Below are 18,314 nucleotides of genomic sequence, written 5' to 3'. Positions count from 1 at the left end.
TGCAATTGGTGGGTGGGGTCGGGGGCGTGGTCGAAGAGGACGAGGGGTGGGGTTGGAGGGGCGGGGTCTCGCTTGGGGATGGGGCCACGAAGGTGCTGGGGGCGGGGCGAGGGGCCCGGGACCCCCGGGAGGGGCTGGGGGGGCTCCGGGACCCCCGGGAGGGGCTGGGAGGGGTTCCGGGACCCCAGGGGCGGGGAGGGCTTCGGGACCCCTGGGGCGGGGCTGAGGGGGCTCCGGGACCCCCGGGAGGGGCGGGGGGCGGGGCCGGGACCCCCGGGAAGGGCTGGGGGGGATCCGGGACCCCCGGGGCGGGGCTGGGCGGGGGGGGTCGGGACCCCCCGGAGGGGTTGGCGGGGGCCGGGACCCTCAGAGGTGCCCGAGGCCCCCACGGAGGGGCCGGGGGGACCTGAGAGCCCCAGCGGGGGCAGCCGGGACCCCCCCGGGCAGGGCTGCGGACCCCCCCAGCAGGGGCTGTTGGGGCGGAGGGGTCCGCAAGAGGTCCGGGACCCCCGGCGAGGGGTCGGGGGTTGTTTGGGGTGCGGGGAGGCGGCGGGGACCCCTGGGAGAGGGGTTGGGGCCCTAGAGATGTGGCGGGGGGCTGCAGCCTGGGTCCCCAGGGTGGGGCTGGGTGGGGTGAGCCCCCCCTTGGGGAGGGGACTTCTCCCGGCCTTGGGGGCAGAACTGGGCTGGGGAGGAGGGGGACTGGGCTGGGAGGAGGTGGAAGGGACACGTCGGCTCCTCCCGAACGGCGTCTGGCTGCGTCGGGGGGAGCTGAGGGCCCTGTGGTGGGCGCAAGGTGGGAGAAGGGTCCCGCTGGGGAGCTGCTGGCGACGAGATTGGCTGCACCCTTCCCTCTCGGGGTAAACCCCGGGGGGCTCTGGGCCCCCGACGCTCTGTCCCCGCGGTGGTGGTCATCGCCGGCTCTGGGCGGCAATGATGGGTTTGCTTTCGGTGCGTGCTGGCTCATCCCAAACATCAAACTACTCCTGCGAGGCTCCTGTGCTTCCCTGGGCACGGAGCACCCTGGAGCCCTGGGCTCACAGACCCTCTTTGCTCCGAGGGTCGCAAAGCACTTGGCAGAGGCTGGATAAACGTTGTCATCCCAGCTTCGTTGCTGGAGAGACTGAGAACGGGGTGGTCAAGGGAAAAACAGCTCGGAGTCGGGAAGGGGTCCCTGGGGTCAGCCGGGGATTGCTCCCACAGCAGGCTCCGCTGTTTGCTTTTGCCGTTAGGGCAGGACTTCCTCCGAAAAGGTGTGTGCTGCCTCGGCTAGGGAAAGGGCAGCCGTCCTCCCTGCCTGCTGCGAGGGACCCGGGGCTTCGCTCTGCGGCTTTGGGTCCCAGCAGCCCTGGGGAGGGAGTGAAAGCTGCCCTTGGAGCCGGGGGTCTGTGCAGACAGACAGACAGAGCGTCTGTCCCAGCGAGGGCTGGGACACGTTGACAGGATAGGAAGGAGGAGAAAACCCAGTGAGGTCGGCTGACTTTACCCCGCTTCCTGCCCTCTGCTGCGCTACCATAGATGGTCACGTCTGCCGCGGCGCGGGTGGAAGCGGGGCCCGTCCGTTGCTGAGCTCCCGAGCGGAGATCCGGGCTCCCAACCCAGATCCCAACCAGGGATCCCAACCAGGGCCGGCGGGAGTGGGGCCAAGGGCTGGGAGCAGGATTGCCGGGAGCGTGGCTCTGCTGACATCTAGTGAGGTTGTCTCCTCTGGCTTTGCGCTCCCCGCGAGCTGGGGAGGCGTTCAAAACCCTTTGAGGGTTTGATTTTTCGGAGCAGGCAGCGGGTAGGAGTTGGGTGTCTTCTCGGTGAAGACGCAGCCCACCGCTACCCCCTCTCCCCTCCCTGCAGCCCCCCAGCTCCCAGCCGCTGCCCTGGCAAAGCACTGGGAGCCAAGCGGGACCCGCACCACCGCCCCCCTGTCATCCTTCCCCATCAGGCTGAAGCCTATAGAGGAGACGAGCAGCTCCCTGCCTGGTTTTCTGGTTTTCTTGCCTCGTTTTCCACCTGCCAACACCTGATCTGCCTCTTGCAGCTGCCTCCATCAAGATCAGACACCTTAGGCTCAATGGACGTGATGCAAAATAGAAAATAAGATACAACCACCTCTTTTCCCTGCAGCCAATGACTTATATTTTATAGCATCCTAAAACAGTCACAGCAGCGAAGCCCCAGCCGCGTCCTGCCTGGCTGGTGCCGGGGCAGTGGTGATCGTGGTGGGCAGCACGGGCAGGAGCTGTCATCCCGGGCTGCATCCGCAAGGAGGAAGCAAGACCGGGGAGAGGAACTAGAAATAACCGGAGAACGGGGAGAGGAAGGGCGCTGCTCACTGGGGATGTCGCAGCCCGGCCCCAGGCCGGTGTGTTTGCTTCTGGGGTGGGTCTGTTCAGCCGAACGTGGTTCCTGAAGGAACAAAGATCAAGTTCCTGGTAAGGCTGGCTCACGGAAGAGCTGCCTGTTTACAGGAGGACTGTAAACCAGGTCAGTGCTCTGTGGGGCATCCCGGTGCCTGTAAACCACGCCAGCCCGTGGCCGACACTGTCCTGTCTCCAGGGAAAAGCTCACAGCTTCCCCATGCTGCTGCCAGGTGGCTGGTGCCTCGTCCCCCTTTCCTCCAAGCACCGTGGGAACATTTGCTCCTTTTTTTAGCCACGAAATGGCTAAAATGCCTTTGTGTCCCCTAGACAGCACCCTTTGGCTTCTTGCAGCCGAAGGAGAGCACTTGTCCCTGCTCTGTTGTGGTGTGAGGAGGGCTCTCGTCCCAGGTCCTCGTGGTGCTCAGCAGCCTCCGACTCCTCTGCAGGAGCAAGCACGGCCCTGGCAGGGGCTAAGGCAATCCTGTGCTTTCAGAGCTCCTGCGCCATCTCTGGCTAAGGCTAAGCCTGAGGGCTGGCCTGCACGCAGCATTTCATTTCCCAGCAAAGCAATTTAAAGCTTCATTCCTGGGAAAAGGGATTTTTTTTTTTTCTTTGGTTAGCGGGAAACCATCTTGCTGCCCCATCCATTTCTGGCCACGTACTGAAGCGCCTTGGCCGCTTACATCCGTAGAAACAGTGGTTTTGCAAAACATTAACTAAAGCCCGCCAAAACAGGTCGGTAGCCTTCAGTCTCTGTTTGCAGATAAAGTGAGTGACCTCAGCCAGGTGCCACAGGCAGGGTGACCCCTGGGGACGGCTGTACCCGGGAACGTGCCCGTCCTGCGCCCCTCGGGCTGCGCCGCCGGCCCTGGGTTAACTCTGCCTTCCCCAGCTGGTGACAGAGCCCAGCCCGCCGGGGGATCAGCATGCCGGGGAGCTGGACCTGCTCCCCACGACCTGAGCCCTGCTCCCACAATCCTGCTTCTCCCCAGAGCTGCCCAGGCTGAGCTAATTTCCAGCTGGATCCATTCCCTGATCCAGCCCCCGGAGACTGTACCGGCAGAGCGGCGTGGCTGTGCTGTCAGCCACCCCTTTCCGTGGGAGCCGGTGCTTGGTTCAGCTTGAAGCGTCCGTGAAACCAGCCCTGCGTGATCGCTGCTGCAGCGCGGGGCATGCAGGTCCCCCAGCCCAGGGGCCAAGGGAAAACCATCGCCACCAGCGGCTGTTTGAAAGTTTCACGAATCCCTCCCTGCTGAGAGATTAACCCGAGGCTCTTTGCGCTTTCCCTGGGGATAAGGAGGGGGGTTATTCCTCGCCGTCTGCAAGGAGCAACTTTTCACACTTCCACTTATCCCCCGTAGGGTAAACAGACACAGCATGGCCGCTCTCGCCCTGGGGACCGTCCCTCCTGCCACCTCCATCTGCCTGTCCGGGGAGGCGGGGGGACCTGCCTCTTGGCAAAGCCATCCTCAGTGACAGAGGATGTAAGTCCCATTTTGCAGGTTCGTGTGCTGCCCTTTGGAGGCCACGACTGATGGTTTCTTGGTTTTGTCCTCTTGACCGTCACCTCCCAGGACAAGCGTCCTGCGGTTGGGGTGAACATCTGGCTGTACCCCATCGCCTTCCCCCAGCACGTCCAGCCCTGATGGCATGTCACTGGCTCACCTGGGTGCTGCCCCGTGCTGCGGCCAGGCCAGCATCCTCCTGAAATGCCCCTTGAGAGCTTTGTGCTGCAAGAGCTGGCCACCAGTCTGGGCTCAGCCATGTGCACTGGGAGCACTGGGTGCTGTGGCACCCAGCAGGTTTCCCCAGGGTGCAAGGTGAGCCTTGCGGCTTGGCCAGAGGCCGTGGGAAGGGTACGGGGTGCGCTAAGGTACCCTGATGAGTGTCAGTGGAGAGAGGGGTGCCCTCCCTGCTGAGCGAGCCCTGGGTGCTGGGACTGCACCCCTGCCAGGCTCCTTCTGCGAAAAAGCCGTGGCTCACGTGCACCTTCGCCGATACGCAATGAAAGGCTTTCCCTTGTGAACGAAAGGGACCAGAAAACCCGGTTCCCTGAGCAGAACAGAAACCCTCTGCTCCCTCGCAGCATAGGAAGCAATGCCCTCCTAGTTTGGGAAAAGACTCCCCAAGCCCCTGGCACCAGACTGGTAACCCTTGCTCCAGCTGGCCTGGGAGCCCGTTAAAGCCCATCAGCTGGGAATCAGCCCCAATTCCCAGCACTCCTGTTGTTTCTGGGCAGCGCAGCCCCAGCCCGTATGCCGTTACAGGCAGCGGCTCAGCAGGTGCTGAGTGCACAGCTGACACCCCGCATTTTCCACGTTCTGGCTTTGATTTCACAGGGCCAGCGCTGCCCGTACGTCAGCCCCGACACGTGGCTCACCCGGCCGGCGCAGAGGACGCAGCAGCCGTTGCACTCCAGCTCTGCGGGGAGGCGCTTCCCGGACGGCCGGGTGCATTTGCTTCATCACCAAGGTTAGTGCGGATTAAGCCGTAGCACAGCTGCTGCTGGAGGCCAGCTGTAGGTGCTGGCAGCACCTCCCCACGCAGTTCTGGCTGGGAAGACTTCCCATGCCAGGGAGGCTTGCTTCATGCTTGGGGTGAAAGCTCTCTGTAATCACAAATGAAGCAAGACGTGGTCTCTGCTTCAAGGCTGGGGTTTTGCCCAGGGCTCAGCGCTATCAGCTCTCATGGTCATTTCCCCCCCGCCCCATCTATTTTCTTAAAAGCCTCAAACAGAAGAGGTGTGCTCAGCTAGGAATGTCTGGGCCCCGGTTCAAGCTCAGTATGGTTTTGGTCTCTTGAGCTGGCTGCAAAAAGCCTGAACAGAAACTCCTCACGAACCCCACAGAGCCAAAAAAGAGGAGGCAAAGAATGAAGTGTCCCTGATTTCTGTTGAAACTCTTTGAAAAGAAAAGCTAGTAGCAATCTCTCAAATCCTTGGAGGCAGCCAGGTCGTAGCGGTGGCCAGGATGGTTCCCCGCAAACCCGGCCGGGAGCAGGGCAGGGGTCAGTACATCTGCAATGACCTCAGCTCTGTGCTTGGCTGCAGCGCTGCCGCCCTCCTCCTCCTCTCTCAGAGGGCGCATACGGCACCTGCCTGCCCTGCCACAGGGCTTCAGGGAGCGCTGGCTTTGTCCTGCCCTTGGTCCTTCACTGCAAGCCCCGTGCCCGGGGGAGCAGGGAGCACCCAGGCCGAGGCTAACGCTGCCTCTTGCCCTCTGCTCAGCACAAAGCCAGCTCCCAGCCTCCTTGCATCATCCCTTTTGCTTCTTTCCATGACCCCCACCCTGGTGGCAGAGCGGGGCCCAGTTAAGCATTCCCAGCTAAGGTCTAATCCCTCTGGCTATTTTTACCCCCCCCTCCTCATTCCAGTCCTTTGTACCCAAATGTGGAACAAAGGATGAGCCATCCTTCCCCCGAGCCCCCTGCGCAGAGGGGCCGCTCTCAACTCAGGCACTGACCCCACAAATTTCTCGGTGTGACAAACGGGCTTAACAAAAGGCAACAGCCCCGTGGCCGCGGGGACAGAGCGGCAGAGGCAGCACAGTCCCCTCGCACTGGGGATCTGCCCCAGCGTATAGGGGTGGCTGCTTCATCTTCGGTCCATCCTCTCCGTGCTTGCTCCGACCCACTTTCCCCCTCTGCATCGCACTTGCTGCCGCAGGAGCGCGGTGCTCCCGCCGAGCGGGGAGGGCAGGGCTCTCCCCATTTCTGCTGCGGAGAGGGGAATGCAAGAGCAAGGTATAAATACACACAAGGATCAGCGCTTGCACAGCACTCTGCCCCGGGAGGAAGTGTTGAGTGTCACCCGCAGCCCACATTCCCTTTCTCTCCACTCCCCAGCTGCCTCTCCCCTTTCCAGCCCCGGGTTCACAACCTCCGCAGCCAGCGTTTTCATTTCATTCCTCCCTCCACCCCTGCTCCCTCTTGAAAGGGAGAAAATAATAGAGCCTTTGTTGGGTTGCTGCACACAGGCACCGAGCAAGGAGCCACACGGGGGTAAGGGGCTGCCGGGCACGGCTGCCTGCCCGGATTACGGCATTCCTGCACCTTCGGCTCAGGGGAAGACAATCCTGCACCCTGCGGTGTGTAAAGGGACCCTGGGCTTGCTGACATCCACAAAAAAAAGCAGCCAAACAAAAATTCTCCACACCCGCACTGCTGACTTCCCCCACTTTTATGTAAATTAATATTAATAGGTCCTCAAATTCAGTTTCTGTACAGATATATACAAATAGGAAATAGTTTCATATTTACATCATTAAGTTAATTAGGCTCTATAAAAAAAGAACAGCTTTCCAAATTAGTGTTGTATGTACAGGCAGCAGAGGTGAGCTCACGTCCTTGGCGCGGTCACACTGACAGTGTAATGTACACTAACCATTACCTCTGGCCCCACAGGCGATCGGCCCCACGCGGGCCGGGCACAGACGGGCAGCGGGCACGACTGCTACGAGCAAAAGGGTCCCGCTCCGGGCTTTTCTGCTCTCCAGGACCCGGCAGGGAACAGTGCTCGTTTCTCGTGAGGCACCCAAGTACCACAGTGTCAATTCGTGTAATGTACACTACCGGCGCCTCTGTGGATCCTGTGGAAGGCACAAGACTGGCACAGATCTCGCGGTCGAGCCGGTGGATGCTCTGCACGGCTTCTCCCGGGTGCTCCTCGACGGCGCACACCTACAGCGGCACGAGGCTGGTCCAGCCCCAGCGGGGCCGGGTCCTTTGGAGAGCCCCGGCGTGAGCGGACGGACCCAGCCCGGGGTCACACGATGCTGGCCAGTTCTGTGTTGTCCGACTCGGAGCTGCTGTTGCTCTCCTCCCTGGGGGCAAAAGGTTGGGGAGGAGGCATGGAGTGAGCCATGGAGCAAGCCCTGCCTCCACGCAGACCTCGGAGCCTCCGAAGGGCTCAAGAAGCGCTCAGGAGGGACGGCACCGCCTCGTGCAGTTCCCAAACGAGTTTTCTTTAGCAACTGGGGCAGGTTCCCCGTTGATCTCAAACACTTCACGCCATCTCTTTGGAAGTCGGGATTGGAAAAAACAAGCCAGCCCTTCCCTCACCCCACCACCCACGGGTCCTGGAGGATTCCTGGACAAGTCACAGTGTGTCCCAACCTGTCTGGGCCTGATCCTGCCCCCACACACCCCGCTGGCACCATGCCGTCCTTGCCACCTCCATAGCACGAGCGGACACTCACCTTAAGTCCTGCAGGGCTTTCTTGTTTTTCCTCCGCTTCTCCTCATCGATGGGGTACAGCTTGAACAGGAGCAGCCCCAGCAGGATCAGCCCCACGGGCACAGCCGACACCAGCATCTTCAGGGTGAAGTTCACCTCTTCGGGCTGGGAGCAGCCCCGGGTCTGGTACCCTGCAAAGCTGTGGACAGAAAGGGACCTTCAGGCAAAGGAAACTGAGCTTGTAGGGGACAAACCTGTCCCTGCAGGTAGAGGTTTGTGGGGCCACAGCTGGATTTAGACCCCCCCACCTCCTCCCAGCCCTCGGGAAGCAGAGACGCCTGGGTGCGGAGGCACTGGGCTGGCCTCCCTCCCTCCCTCCTCCTCGGCTCCTGCACAAAAACTCACTCTAAGCTGAGTGTGGAGATGCCCAGGGAGACCCCAGAGGTGAACTTGGTGAAGAAGACATAGAAGGAGAAGAAAATGGCTTCATGGCCATGGGAGTCAGGGTGCTGCAGCTTGAAGTCATCTATGACATCTGGGAGCATGGACCTGTGCAGAGAGCGGAATGGTGAACGCTGGGACAGAGCCAACAAAGCATCTCCTCTCCCTGCTGAGAGGATTTCCCTCCTGGAGCCCCATCTTGGGCTGAAAACATTGCAAAAAGGCCTCCCAAGGATTTCTAACCACTCCAGCAGGCCCTGGAAGCACCCTGCCCAGCTCTCGGGGTGCAGCACCAGGACCTCGCACTCACCAGGGCAGGAGGAAGGCGGCTGCGACGCTGATCCCAGCTGCAACGGCCACGATGTAGGTGACGATGAGGTTACTGTCCAGGACAGCCACCATGATGAGGAAGGGGATGGCAGACTGGATAGGGGACAGAAACCAGGCTGTGTCAGCAGCGCCTGACCCAGACCCCTTGGCCTTTCCCCTTCCCTCCCGTGCACGCCAGCCCTCTGACCGCAGGGACGGCCGGGGAAGCAGCCGTGCAGCCTTCCTCCCAGAGCTCCGCCGTGGCCATTTCTGCTGGCCTTGGCCACATCCGTGACAGCACAAACAGCAGGATGAGGGACAGGCACCAAATCAGCAGCAGCAGCCCCTGCCCAGCTCCAGGCCCTCTCGGGGGGACACAGCTCTGCTCACCCCACCTGGGAAACACCATCCTCACGTGCACCACTGCGCTGGAGGGGACCCACTCACCGAGATGCCCACGTAGACAGCAGCCTTCTTCCCAAAGCGGGTAAGGAACCACTGCCAGAAGGGAATGGTCAAGGTGGCCGATAGCTATGAGAAGAGAAGGGGGTTGTGGTGTCACTTGCGGGCCAGGCTCTTCTCTGGGGGAAAAAGCTCTTCCCAGCAAGGAGCAGCTCCTGGGAACAGCCTCCCCCAGCAGATTTCCAGCACCTCTGATTTCCACACACTCCTGGGGCTGGCACACAGCCATGCTGCCTGCTCCTGCCCTCACCCCATCCCTCACCTGCCTCCGCTCGGGGAAGGAGAGCTCGCAATTGGAGCTGGGGCACGGGGCCACCTCCACCCCCGGTGCGGAGGCACACTGGCACCCAGCGCCGCCGTCCTCGGGGCGCCTGGCAGGTGCCAGCATGTGTGCCCAAACAGGGGAAGGATCGGACTCGATCCTCAGTGCTGGGAGGGGACCTGATCTTGTCACCATTGCCTGCACACAGCGTGGCCGAGAGCCAGGGTTTATGGGGTCCTTGGCACCTTGGACCTCTCCACCCCATCGAGCAGGGAGGGTGGGAAGGGCTGCCAGGGATAAGGCAAGCTGGAAAGTGCTCTGAAGGAGCTGTTTTGCTCCATCTTCCTGGCAGTAAACACTGAGATCCTTTTCTTGAGGCAGGGGGGAAGGGAGATAAGTGGCCGGATTTGGACAAAAGGCCCCCACGGCTCCTGGTCTCCCCCGTCTCTGTCTGCCTTCACACGGGAACAAAGGCCTCGCTGTTCCTGCCAAGGCGCCTGGCCTTTGCAGGACATTTGGCAGCTCCTTCTCCCTTCCCTTCTCCCAGGGGACCTTCGGTCACTGTCCCCGCAGTGGACTATCGCAGCCCCACGGCCTCCCTCCCCTCAGCCCAGGGAGCACCCATCCCATGCCAGCCCCTGGGGAGGACCCAGGGGATCCCACAGCACACGTCCCACCGCAGCCTCGTCCCCGAGGGGCTCCAGGACAGGGCCAGACGCACCATGATGGCTAGGAGGATGTTCTGGAACTCGTTGCGGAAGCCCAGGGTGTAGGTGCAGAAGAGGGCAAAGTTGCCCTCCAGCAGCTGTGAAGGAGGCAGACGGCGGTTAGGGGGGGACGGGCACCCCAGCCACCCCGGAGGCACGTGCTCCTCCTTGCAAGGCTGTGCCCAGAGCGCGAGCAGGGGAAGAAAGCGGCCGTTCACCGACCCATCTGAGAGCACGAGGCCACGTCCTCCCTCTGCCTGGGGCAGCTCCAGCTCATTGAGCTGCCACCTCACATGCTCCCGGCCCACCGCGATCCTATTTGGGCCCTGCGCTGCTCATCCCCCAGCCATCTCCAAGCTGCGCTGCTGCCGTTCCCTCTCCCCCATCCTCCAAGCCCGGCTGTGCTTACCATGAAGGCCAGCGAGGTGAAGAGGAAGCCGGCGATGAGCTTGATGTAGGCACCGTGGTTCATCACCAGCTTCAGCCCCTGGAAGAAGGAGACGGGCTCGTCCGACTGGAGCTCAGAGGACTCTGGAGAACAGAGCAAATCAGCCCATCGTTAGACCCCCAGGAACAGCACCCTTGGGGGCAAGGGGTGCGGTGCCTCATGCCTGCTGCTGAGCACCCTGCACAAGCCCCTGCCCACCTACAGCATCCCACCCCAAGGGAGTCAGGGCGATGCCGGCAGGGATCTCCCTGCCCTCACCCAGGGGTCCCTCAGCCCCACAGAGGGGCGAGGACGGCCTGGCTGATTCGCCCAGGATGAGCAGAGCTGGTTGCAAAGCAGAGGGAGGGAAGGACAGAAGCTACCGGACTTTGGATATCACCTCACCCCGGGGTGCCCTACTTGGCAGCCGCAACCTTGGCCAGACAAAACTGCAAGATTACATTTATCTCTGCCAGTGCAGAGCAGAGAGCTAAGTCCTCAGGGCTGTGCTGTAACGTACCCTGGAGATGCTCTGGCCTCCTGCCCACAGCGCTGCCCTTCTGCAGCGCCTTCCCCAGGCCTGAGCTCTACCTGCCCCTCTCTTCCCATGCTCGACCCACAAACGAGAGGCTGAGCGCTCAGCTGGGCTCCTGAGGAGCCCCTGGCAGGAGCCACAGTGTTTCCACAAGTCCGGAGTATTCCATCATGTCTCAAGCCTCACCTCTCTTCTCCCGCACGCCCACCGACAGGATCACAGCGCAGAGGATGTAGAGGCCGCCGATGACCCCCGCAGCGATCATGTAGGCATTTCTCTGTGCAAGAGAGGAGGGAGCGGTGAGGGAGCGGGCTCGTCCCAGGAGCCAGCCTGGCCAAAAAGGCAAGGAGAGCATGGCAGGGGCTGCCAGCAGGTTCCCCCAGCTTACTGTGTCTGTGAGTGACCCAGTGTCATGGGTCATGTTTAGCTCCTCCATGGCCACCGAAGAGTTGGTCTTGCCGATGAAGAGGGGGCTCTCGATGCAGGGAGTAACCGCCTTGCCCACGATCTGGCCCTGGATGGCGGTGCCCAGCACGGTGCCCAGCACCTCCACCGTCATACCTGGAGGGAGAGGCCAGCGGGACTGAGCACAGCCCTCGGGCACCCAGGGCATGGGTGCAAAACCCTTCTCCACAGCGGAGCCTCCCCAGCTGCAATTCATTGCCCTTCACCAGGAGAGATGAGCCAGCCCAGCTCTCCTCCAGCTCCCTCCAAATCACCAAGTGATAAAGCCGCAAGGAAGGAGAGTGTCTACTGGGGAAACCGAGGCAGGGAGAGAGGCCAAGACTTGGTCATGCTCCCACTGCTGTATGATGGAGCAGGGGGAAAGACTTGGGAGCTCAGATCCCCCGGCATCTGCTCCAGGCCCTTGGCCATAACAGGGACCACCTCCCCATCAGCCCAGCTCCCACCAGGCTAGACAAGGATGTCTGCTGGAGGAGCTGGGGAAGAGGCATGGGAAGAGCTGAACCGGCTGCAATTCAAGCCCTGAACGACGTTCATCACACAGAGGCCTTGGGGTGGGGTGTGATGAAACAAGCCCCTCCAGCAGGGCATCGGGAGGAGGATCACACCTCAGCGAGAGCTGCAGCAAAGGAGCTGAGCACCGGCTGCCCCCGGCCGTGGCGAGGAAGGGAAGGAAATACTCTTACGGTAGGCGGTGGCTGAGTCCCGCTCGCTCTGCTCCCTGCTGATGAACATGGTCAGCGCCGAGTAGGGCACGTGGAAGCACTGCAACGGCACGAGGAGAATTAGCTCAGGGATGGGAACCTGCCCCGCTGCGTAGCTCAGCAAGGTGAAGGCAGGGATTCATCCTCTCCACCCCTCACCCACCAGCCCGGGTGTGCGCAGAGCCCAACTCACCGTCACAAGGGTCTGGAAGATGCAGTAAAAGACAAGGTACCACATCACTTGGCCTCTGGAGATGTCCGGCACAAACCAGATGAGAAAGTAGGAGATGACGGCAAATGGGGTGGAGAAGATGATCCTTTGGGAGAACACAGCCTTAGCCTTGCAGGCACGCAGCAGCTAGGTTACCCCACCAACCCGGCTCTCCCTGCTACCACAAGTCCAGTGGGGTTCAGGCATCTGATTTTGGGGGCTCCTGAGCTGCCCTGGGGTGGCCCACCCTGCTCCCACCCTTCGACAGGAGGTGGTTGCCACAGGGGTGATTCAGACCAGGCTGAAGGCAGCAGCTCAGGTCTCACGGGATGGGAAGCAGAAGAGCTGACTCATACTTTCAGGGAAGAGCTTTATTCGCAAAAACAGACATCCCTGCTTCGATGGAAGGGACTGATCGGCTCCTGCCTTCAGCTTCCACCCCCGGCCCTGACCTCTCCCTCAGGTGGCACCGCTGCGTGTTCAGCGGGATGTAATCACCTCCCTCGTCCTGGGGAGGGCTGGGGAGGGCCAGGCAGCACGGCCAGGCAGCGCAGCCCTGCTCCCCAGCCCCGCCAGCCCAGCAAATGTCTCTCACCAGCTTGGCTTTGCCGCCAGCCCCCCCGAGCCCTGGCCCCGCGGTCACCTCTGTTCTGCTGGCAGGGGTGGTGCAAACCACCAGCTGGCTGGCTCCTTCTTCCACCCCTTCCCAACTTCCCAGAGCTGCGGGCACCGGGACACGGGATGCAAAGTGCAACAGAGGGTCGGAGGGGATTGCTCAAGTGCTGGGCCTTGGCAGCAGTCCCAGCAGGACCGGCCAGCGAGGGCGATCGCAGCGGGATGCCACCCAGAGCATCCCTCTGCTTCACCCAGCGCCTCTCACCACCCTTGTCCTGCTGCAGCCCAGCGCGGGAACAGCTCTACCCTGCACCGGCAGCCCCCGGGCACCACGAGCACCCAGGTCCCCCCATTGCTCAGGAGGGCACGGGAGGAATTCCTCCTCCCGGAGGGAAGTGAGCCAGGAGTTGCAGTTACATCCACACCTGTTTAAGAGACCGATTTTGCTTGGGGATTTGCAAGCACCCTGCACTCCGCAAACTACTGGACAGAGGCTGCGTTCTGGAATAAAGCCAGCAGAACCGGACACAGGACAGAGCCATGCGTGGTCAGGGCTGGCCTTCCGCCGCTCCACAGCCAGGGTACAGCAAGATCTTTCCGTCCAGGCTGACGTACAGGACGCAAAGTTTAAATTTAAAGTTAGGAAAGGTGTGGGGGGGAAGCGAGAAACCAAATCTCCATGGATGGAGAGCCGGCAGAGGCATTGCACAGGACTCAACACATGCACATTTTTCCATGTGCACGTCACCCCGGCGGGGGGAGGAAAGGCGCGAGCAGCCTCCAGCCACTCCTCTCGCGCGCACTTATCGCCTCATGCATACGTGGAGTCAAGGGGAATTTTGAATGAGTCACGGCAGCCGCGCGGCAAGAACCACGTCACGCTCGCCGTAGGCACCAGCGCGTGCGTGTCAGAATCCCCCGCAGGCCCACGCCAGCACCGGGACCAGGGTGCTGAGCTCCAGCCAGGGCTGACGGGCAGCTCCTGGCAGAAGCAGAGAAGTGACTGCGAGTTACCCCTGACCCAGGCCGAGGTGATTAAGACGCTCGGAGGAGGCCGCCCTGGCGCGCTCGCCCGCTCATTGGCCGCGGCGCGATGGTGTGTTCCTTTGTGCCACGGCTTGCACGCCCTTTCCCAGCCTGGCGGTTAACCGTTTTGCAAACGGCTGCTGCCCCAGAGAAGGAAGGTCAAGGCTGAGGCTCCTCGGTCACCAACACATCAAGGAAAAGTTTAATCACCGGGAAGTCTGGGATGGTCAAAGAAACGGGGACCTGCTCAGGGCTGGGGACAGAGCGGGGTCCCCGAGGCCAGGGGAGAGGAGGGGGCAGCCAGTGGATGAGCTGCTGGGACAAAACGCACCAAAAAGTGTTTCAAAAAGAAAGAACTGAAAGGGAAAAAGGTGACAGCCCTCGGGGAAGGTCTCCTCTCCCTTCCGAGGGGCCGGAGCAGCCCCGAGCTCTGAGCTAGAGCCGCCGGCAGCCGGCTGGGCTCAGCCTCACGGATCAGACCCTTCAGAGCCTGGCAGAAACTTTGGACAAGAAACCCTCGCACTCGGGGGGGTTACACGGGGTCACCTCACGGGTGCTGAGGGTTGGGGTCAGGCAGCAGCCTCTGAGGCCACCCCGCAGCCACAACCTGCAGCGCCTGCGGCTCCTGGCTTTGCCCGCAGGGAAACTGAGGCAGAGAGCGGCTCCACAGCCCCACCGGCCTGCAGCCGCACAGCCCCACGGCCAGCCCCACCGCGGCCGATCAACCCTGAGTTCGGGAGGTTAAAACTCAGCTCAACTCCATCCAAACTGGACTCAGCCAGTTGCCCTTGAGCCATGTACAATAGCAGCGAGCTCCTCGGAGCCAGCTGCCCTGGCACTGCTGAGGGGCCCGGCGCAAGTCAAAAGCTCTGGCTAATTTTAACGAAGCAGAAGCCGTTCGGAGGAATGCAACCGCTCCATCCCCACCCCCTGCCTCGAGGACGCGAGATTACAGAGCGGGGAGCCGCGGCAGCCATCCGAGCACGCACGGCTATCCCGCGCAGCCCTGCCTGCACACCCCGGCAGCTCCGCGCAGGCAGCCCTGCTCTAATCTCCGGACCCCAGGCCCCGCCACACGTGCGGCTGCAGAGAAGCTATTTCAGGCCATGCCTGGAGCCCGGCTTTAACAACAGCCGACTGCCACTGCCCAGAGCTATTCCAGGAAAGCCCGGAAGCAGAGGGTATAATCTGCGGGGGAAAGGACTGCGTCCCTCTAATTCCACTCCCCCCATGCCCACCCCCTTTGCTGCATTGTATTTCAGCAATCCCGCAGGCGCCCAGGACGTGGGTTATTTTAGCACGGGACATGCCACCGTATCCACACTTAGGCATTAGCAGCCTGCAACGCTCCGTGTCCTGCACAGGGGCAGGTGTCTATGGACGTCCTACATCTGCACTGGGCACAGGCACGAGCCCTCTGGGCCTTCGTAAACCCCGTCCCATCTGCTCAGACTCCCTTTGGCACCCCTTCGCTCAGCACCCCCGCTCCCAGGGCAGCAGAAGCACCCACGTGCGGACACCCGGATCCATGACAGCTGTTTTCCAGCCAGAAGAGCATCCTCGTGACCGTCAGCCAGCACCCCAGCACCACGTATCTACCGCGCACACCCCCGTCCCTCCTCCCTGTGGCCGCGACGGCACTGGCCAGGGCTCAGCAACCGCTGCGGGAACAAAGTCCGGCATCAGAGCGTGGCACCGGGGCAGCTCTCAGGGAGGCCAGAGCTGCTGCAGGCACAGTGACACAGAGAACAGCCGGGCCCAGCTCGCACAGGGATGGCTTGGGACCGGTCAGAGTAACAGGCACAGACTTGAAGCCCCAGCTGTTGGCAGCACCGTGGGCTTTTAGGGGCACTGAGCACCTCACCTGGGTGAGACAGGGTGCCAGCATGTCCTGCCCTGCAACCCTCACGCCAAGGGACACCCAAAGCCGACTGGCAGCGCTGTGACACAGCGGGCAGGGACGCAGGGTGCTACAGGCGGCTCTTACCAGGGCATCAGGCGGCCAAAGCGGGTCCATGATGTTTTGCTGATGAAGAAGCCCACCATGGGGTCCGTGACGGCGTCCCAGGCTCGCCCCACAAACAGGATGATGGAGGCATAGAAAGGGTCCAGCTGCAGGAAGGAAACCTTGTGTCAGGACAGGCGAACCCCCGCGCCCCCGGCTGCCCTTCTTGAGCTCCTCAAGACCTTCCCAACCATACCGCAACCCTGCCGCCCTTCGGGAGCAGGGGACGGATCCCTTGGCCTCTCCCCCTCCTTCAGTGGGATTTGGGGCACGGTGACCCAGTCCCTCCCAGCGCTGCTCCACCGCGCTCTGTCCACACCGACCTCCCGCCGCCTGGGAGCGGATCCCCCCGACACCCGCCCCGCCGCCGGCACCTGGGTGCCCCACGGGGATTCTCCCTCCCCGTTCCCCACCGACCCGGGACGCTGCGGGCTGGGGGGACAGACGCCGTATCCCGCGGGACGGACACCCCAAGCCCGTGTCATAGCCGGAGGCTCCACGCGTGGGGCCGGCCCGGTGGAAACCCACAGCCTTCGGACCACGCAGGACCGCGACTCCTCGTAACCGACCCCCCCCCCCCCCTTACACCCCGGCGGGTCGCACCGAGCAAAGCGGCACGGGGGACTCCGGTGCCCCCAGCCCCGGTCCCAGCCCCCGCCGGTGCCGGCCGTACCTGCGCCACGTCCAGGAGGTAGATCTGGAGGAAGAAGCCGAGGGCGCAGCCCGTGATCTGGTAAGGGGCCCCCCCGACGGCGTAGCACACCTTGCTGCACACCGACAGCCGCTCCCGGTTCTCCTGCAACCGAGCTCGGCGTTAGCGAGACCGAAAAGCTCCCCCCCGCCCCGCTCCGTCCCGTCCCCGCCCGGTCCCGGAGCTCACCCTGCGGCGGGGCTGGCGGCAGGAGGGCGGCAGGAGCCCCCCGGCCCGGGCCCGGGCCCGCTCCGCGCCGCTGCCGCCGCCGCCGGCCATGCCGTGCGCGATGAATGGGGCCGCGCCGCCGCCCGCGCGCCCTGTACCGGCAGCGCCACGCCCCCCGCCACGCCCCGCGCCCCGCCACGCCCCGCGCCACGCCCCCTCCTCCTCCTCCTGCCCCGGGCCTTCCTCCAGCCCCCAGCCCCTTCCCTACGCCCTCCTACCCCTCCGGCCCCGTCCTTCCTCCACGTCTCCTCTGTCCCTCATCCCTCCTTCCCCATCCCTCCTTCCCCATCCCTCATCCCTCCGTTCCCCCATCCCTCATCCCTCCTTCCCCATCCCTCCATTCCCCATCCCTCATCCCTCCGTTCCCTCCTCCCTCCATTCCCTCATCCCCCATCCCTCACCCCCCATCCCTTCCCTCCACCCCAGCCCTTCATCCCTCCATCCGTTCCCTTTCTGCACCTCCCCAGCCCTCCATCCACGTGCCCCCGTCGATGGCAGAAGCTGAGCAAACGCTGCGTTGCCCTACAGGGGGACAGGGCTGGAAGAGGCACTGCCACACTCCCTGTCCCATGGGATCCCAGTGGCACCGGCCAGGGAGGGCTGGGGACTGGAGCCCTCAGTGCCAGCCCCAGCGTGGCCCCACTCTTAACCCCCCTCCCCGTGGGCCCATCGAAGGGGCTGAGGTGCAGCAGGAGCCCCCCCAGCGTCAGCGCCCATGGCCCCTGGCTGCTGCACAACAGCTCCAGCGGGTGATGGTGGCTCCCGGGGCCCAGCACCTCTCCCTGGGCCACCCGCGGTGTCCCCTGGGCCAGATGGCCATGGGGACATCGATCCCAGCACCTCTTGGCTGTGCTGGGTGCTGTTTGCCCACCGGCGGGCGCATGTACGCCTGTGCCGGTGCCATGTCACCACAGTGACAGCCACCAACTCGGCTCAGGCCACCGGGGTTCAAAGATCACCCTGAGGTGTGCCGTGAGATGCGGCTGCATAGCAGGGCCAGCGTGGCACTCAGTGCCATCGCCTCGTTGCTGCTTGGAGCTGGACTTGGAGCTGCGCTTACACGGGGACAGGCAGGGACGATAGGCAAGGAGGACAGGGACGGGCAGGCAGGACAGGCAGGCAGGACAGGCAGGCAGGACAGGCAGCTGGCACGGAGCAGGGACCTGGGATGCAGCAGGGCCTGAGTGGGTGCCGGGGACGAGCTGGGCGGGTGGCCCCTGGCACAGAGCGGTGGCACAGCAGCTCCAGGCACTCCCCGGTTTCGGGAGCACTGAGCTGGTGTCACCATTGACTCACAGTTTCTGGCCCCTCATACAACGTCTGCAGCGGGTTCCCCCGGCGCTGCCACGTGTCACAGCCCTGCGCCCGGCCACGCTGGGCGCTCGGGGATGCCACCCGCCAGGGAAGGGGGCCTGTGTGAGGCTTCAGGCTCTCCAAATCTGTCCAGGGACACAAAATACCTTGAAGTAAGAGGGGAGCGAGGTGTGGACAATGCCACTCGCCCGGCCGGTTTGGCGGAGACCTGCCTCGGGCTCCTCGCCCCGCTGTGCCGTGCTGGCTCGGGCGCATCTGGCCCCGGGCAGCCCCAGGGCAGACACCCCCGTGCAGACACCCCAGTGCGAGGTGGAAGCCCCCCAGGTTCCCCAGGAGAAAGGAGCCTCGTATTGGGGATGGGCTTGCACGTCTTCTGGCACACTTG

At 63.2% G+C, this 18,314-nt stretch overlaps 1 protein-coding gene across 1 annotated transcript; it reads right to left on the bottom strand.

Moving 5' to 3' along the window:
• Nucleotides 1-6,513: 6,513 nt before the first annotated feature.
• On the bottom strand, nt 6,514-16,692 carry MFSD2A (MFSD2 lysolipid transporter A, lysophospholipid). The gene is made up of 14 exons (XM_087760711.1): nt 16,577-16,692; nt 16,370-16,492; nt 15,679-15,803; nt 12,033-12,156; nt 11,822-11,900; nt 11,059-11,231; nt 10,857-10,947; nt 10,118-10,239; nt 9,723-9,806; nt 8,725-8,808; nt 8,279-8,391; nt 7,933-8,076; nt 7,550-7,726; nt 6,514-7,174 (listed from the first exon to the last, which is right to left on the bottom strand). The coding sequence occupies exons 1-14, from the start codon at nt 16,664-16,666 to the stop codon at nt 7,117-7,119; spliced, it is 1,587 nt and encodes a 528-aa protein (XP_087616837.1). The 5' UTR covers nt 16,667-16,692; the 3' UTR covers nt 6,514-7,116.
• Nucleotides 16,693-18,314: the final 1,622 nt, after the last annotated feature.

The sequence above is a fragment of the Nipponia nippon genome, unplaced genomic scaffold (genome assembly GCF_047370975.1).
Source record: "Nipponia nippon isolate SJK-2023a ecotype South Korea unplaced genomic scaffold, ASM4737097v1 scaffold_23, whole genome shotgun sequence".
Taxonomy (NCBI): domain Eukaryota; kingdom Metazoa; phylum Chordata; class Aves; order Pelecaniformes; family Threskiornithidae; genus Nipponia; species Nipponia nippon.
The sequence above is the reverse complement of the archived record's forward strand: the minus strand, read 5'-3'. Positions and strand labels throughout refer to the sequence as shown.

Bases quoted from the DNA above. Each gene is read 5' to 3' on its own strand.
- MFSD2A (XM_087760711.1), bottom strand. From the start codon at position 16,666: ATGGCCGGCGGCGGCGGCAGCGGCGCGGAGCGGGCCCGGGCCCGGGCC. The intron at 12,157-15,678 runs GTAAGAGCCGCC...GTTCTCCCAAAG, and splicing joins TTTGGCCGCCTGATGCCCTG to GATCATCTTCTCCACCCCAT. The intron at 8,809-9,722 runs GTGCGTCTGGCC...CTCTTCTCATAG, and splicing joins ACATCCTCCTAGCCATCATG to CTATCGGCCACCTTGACCAT.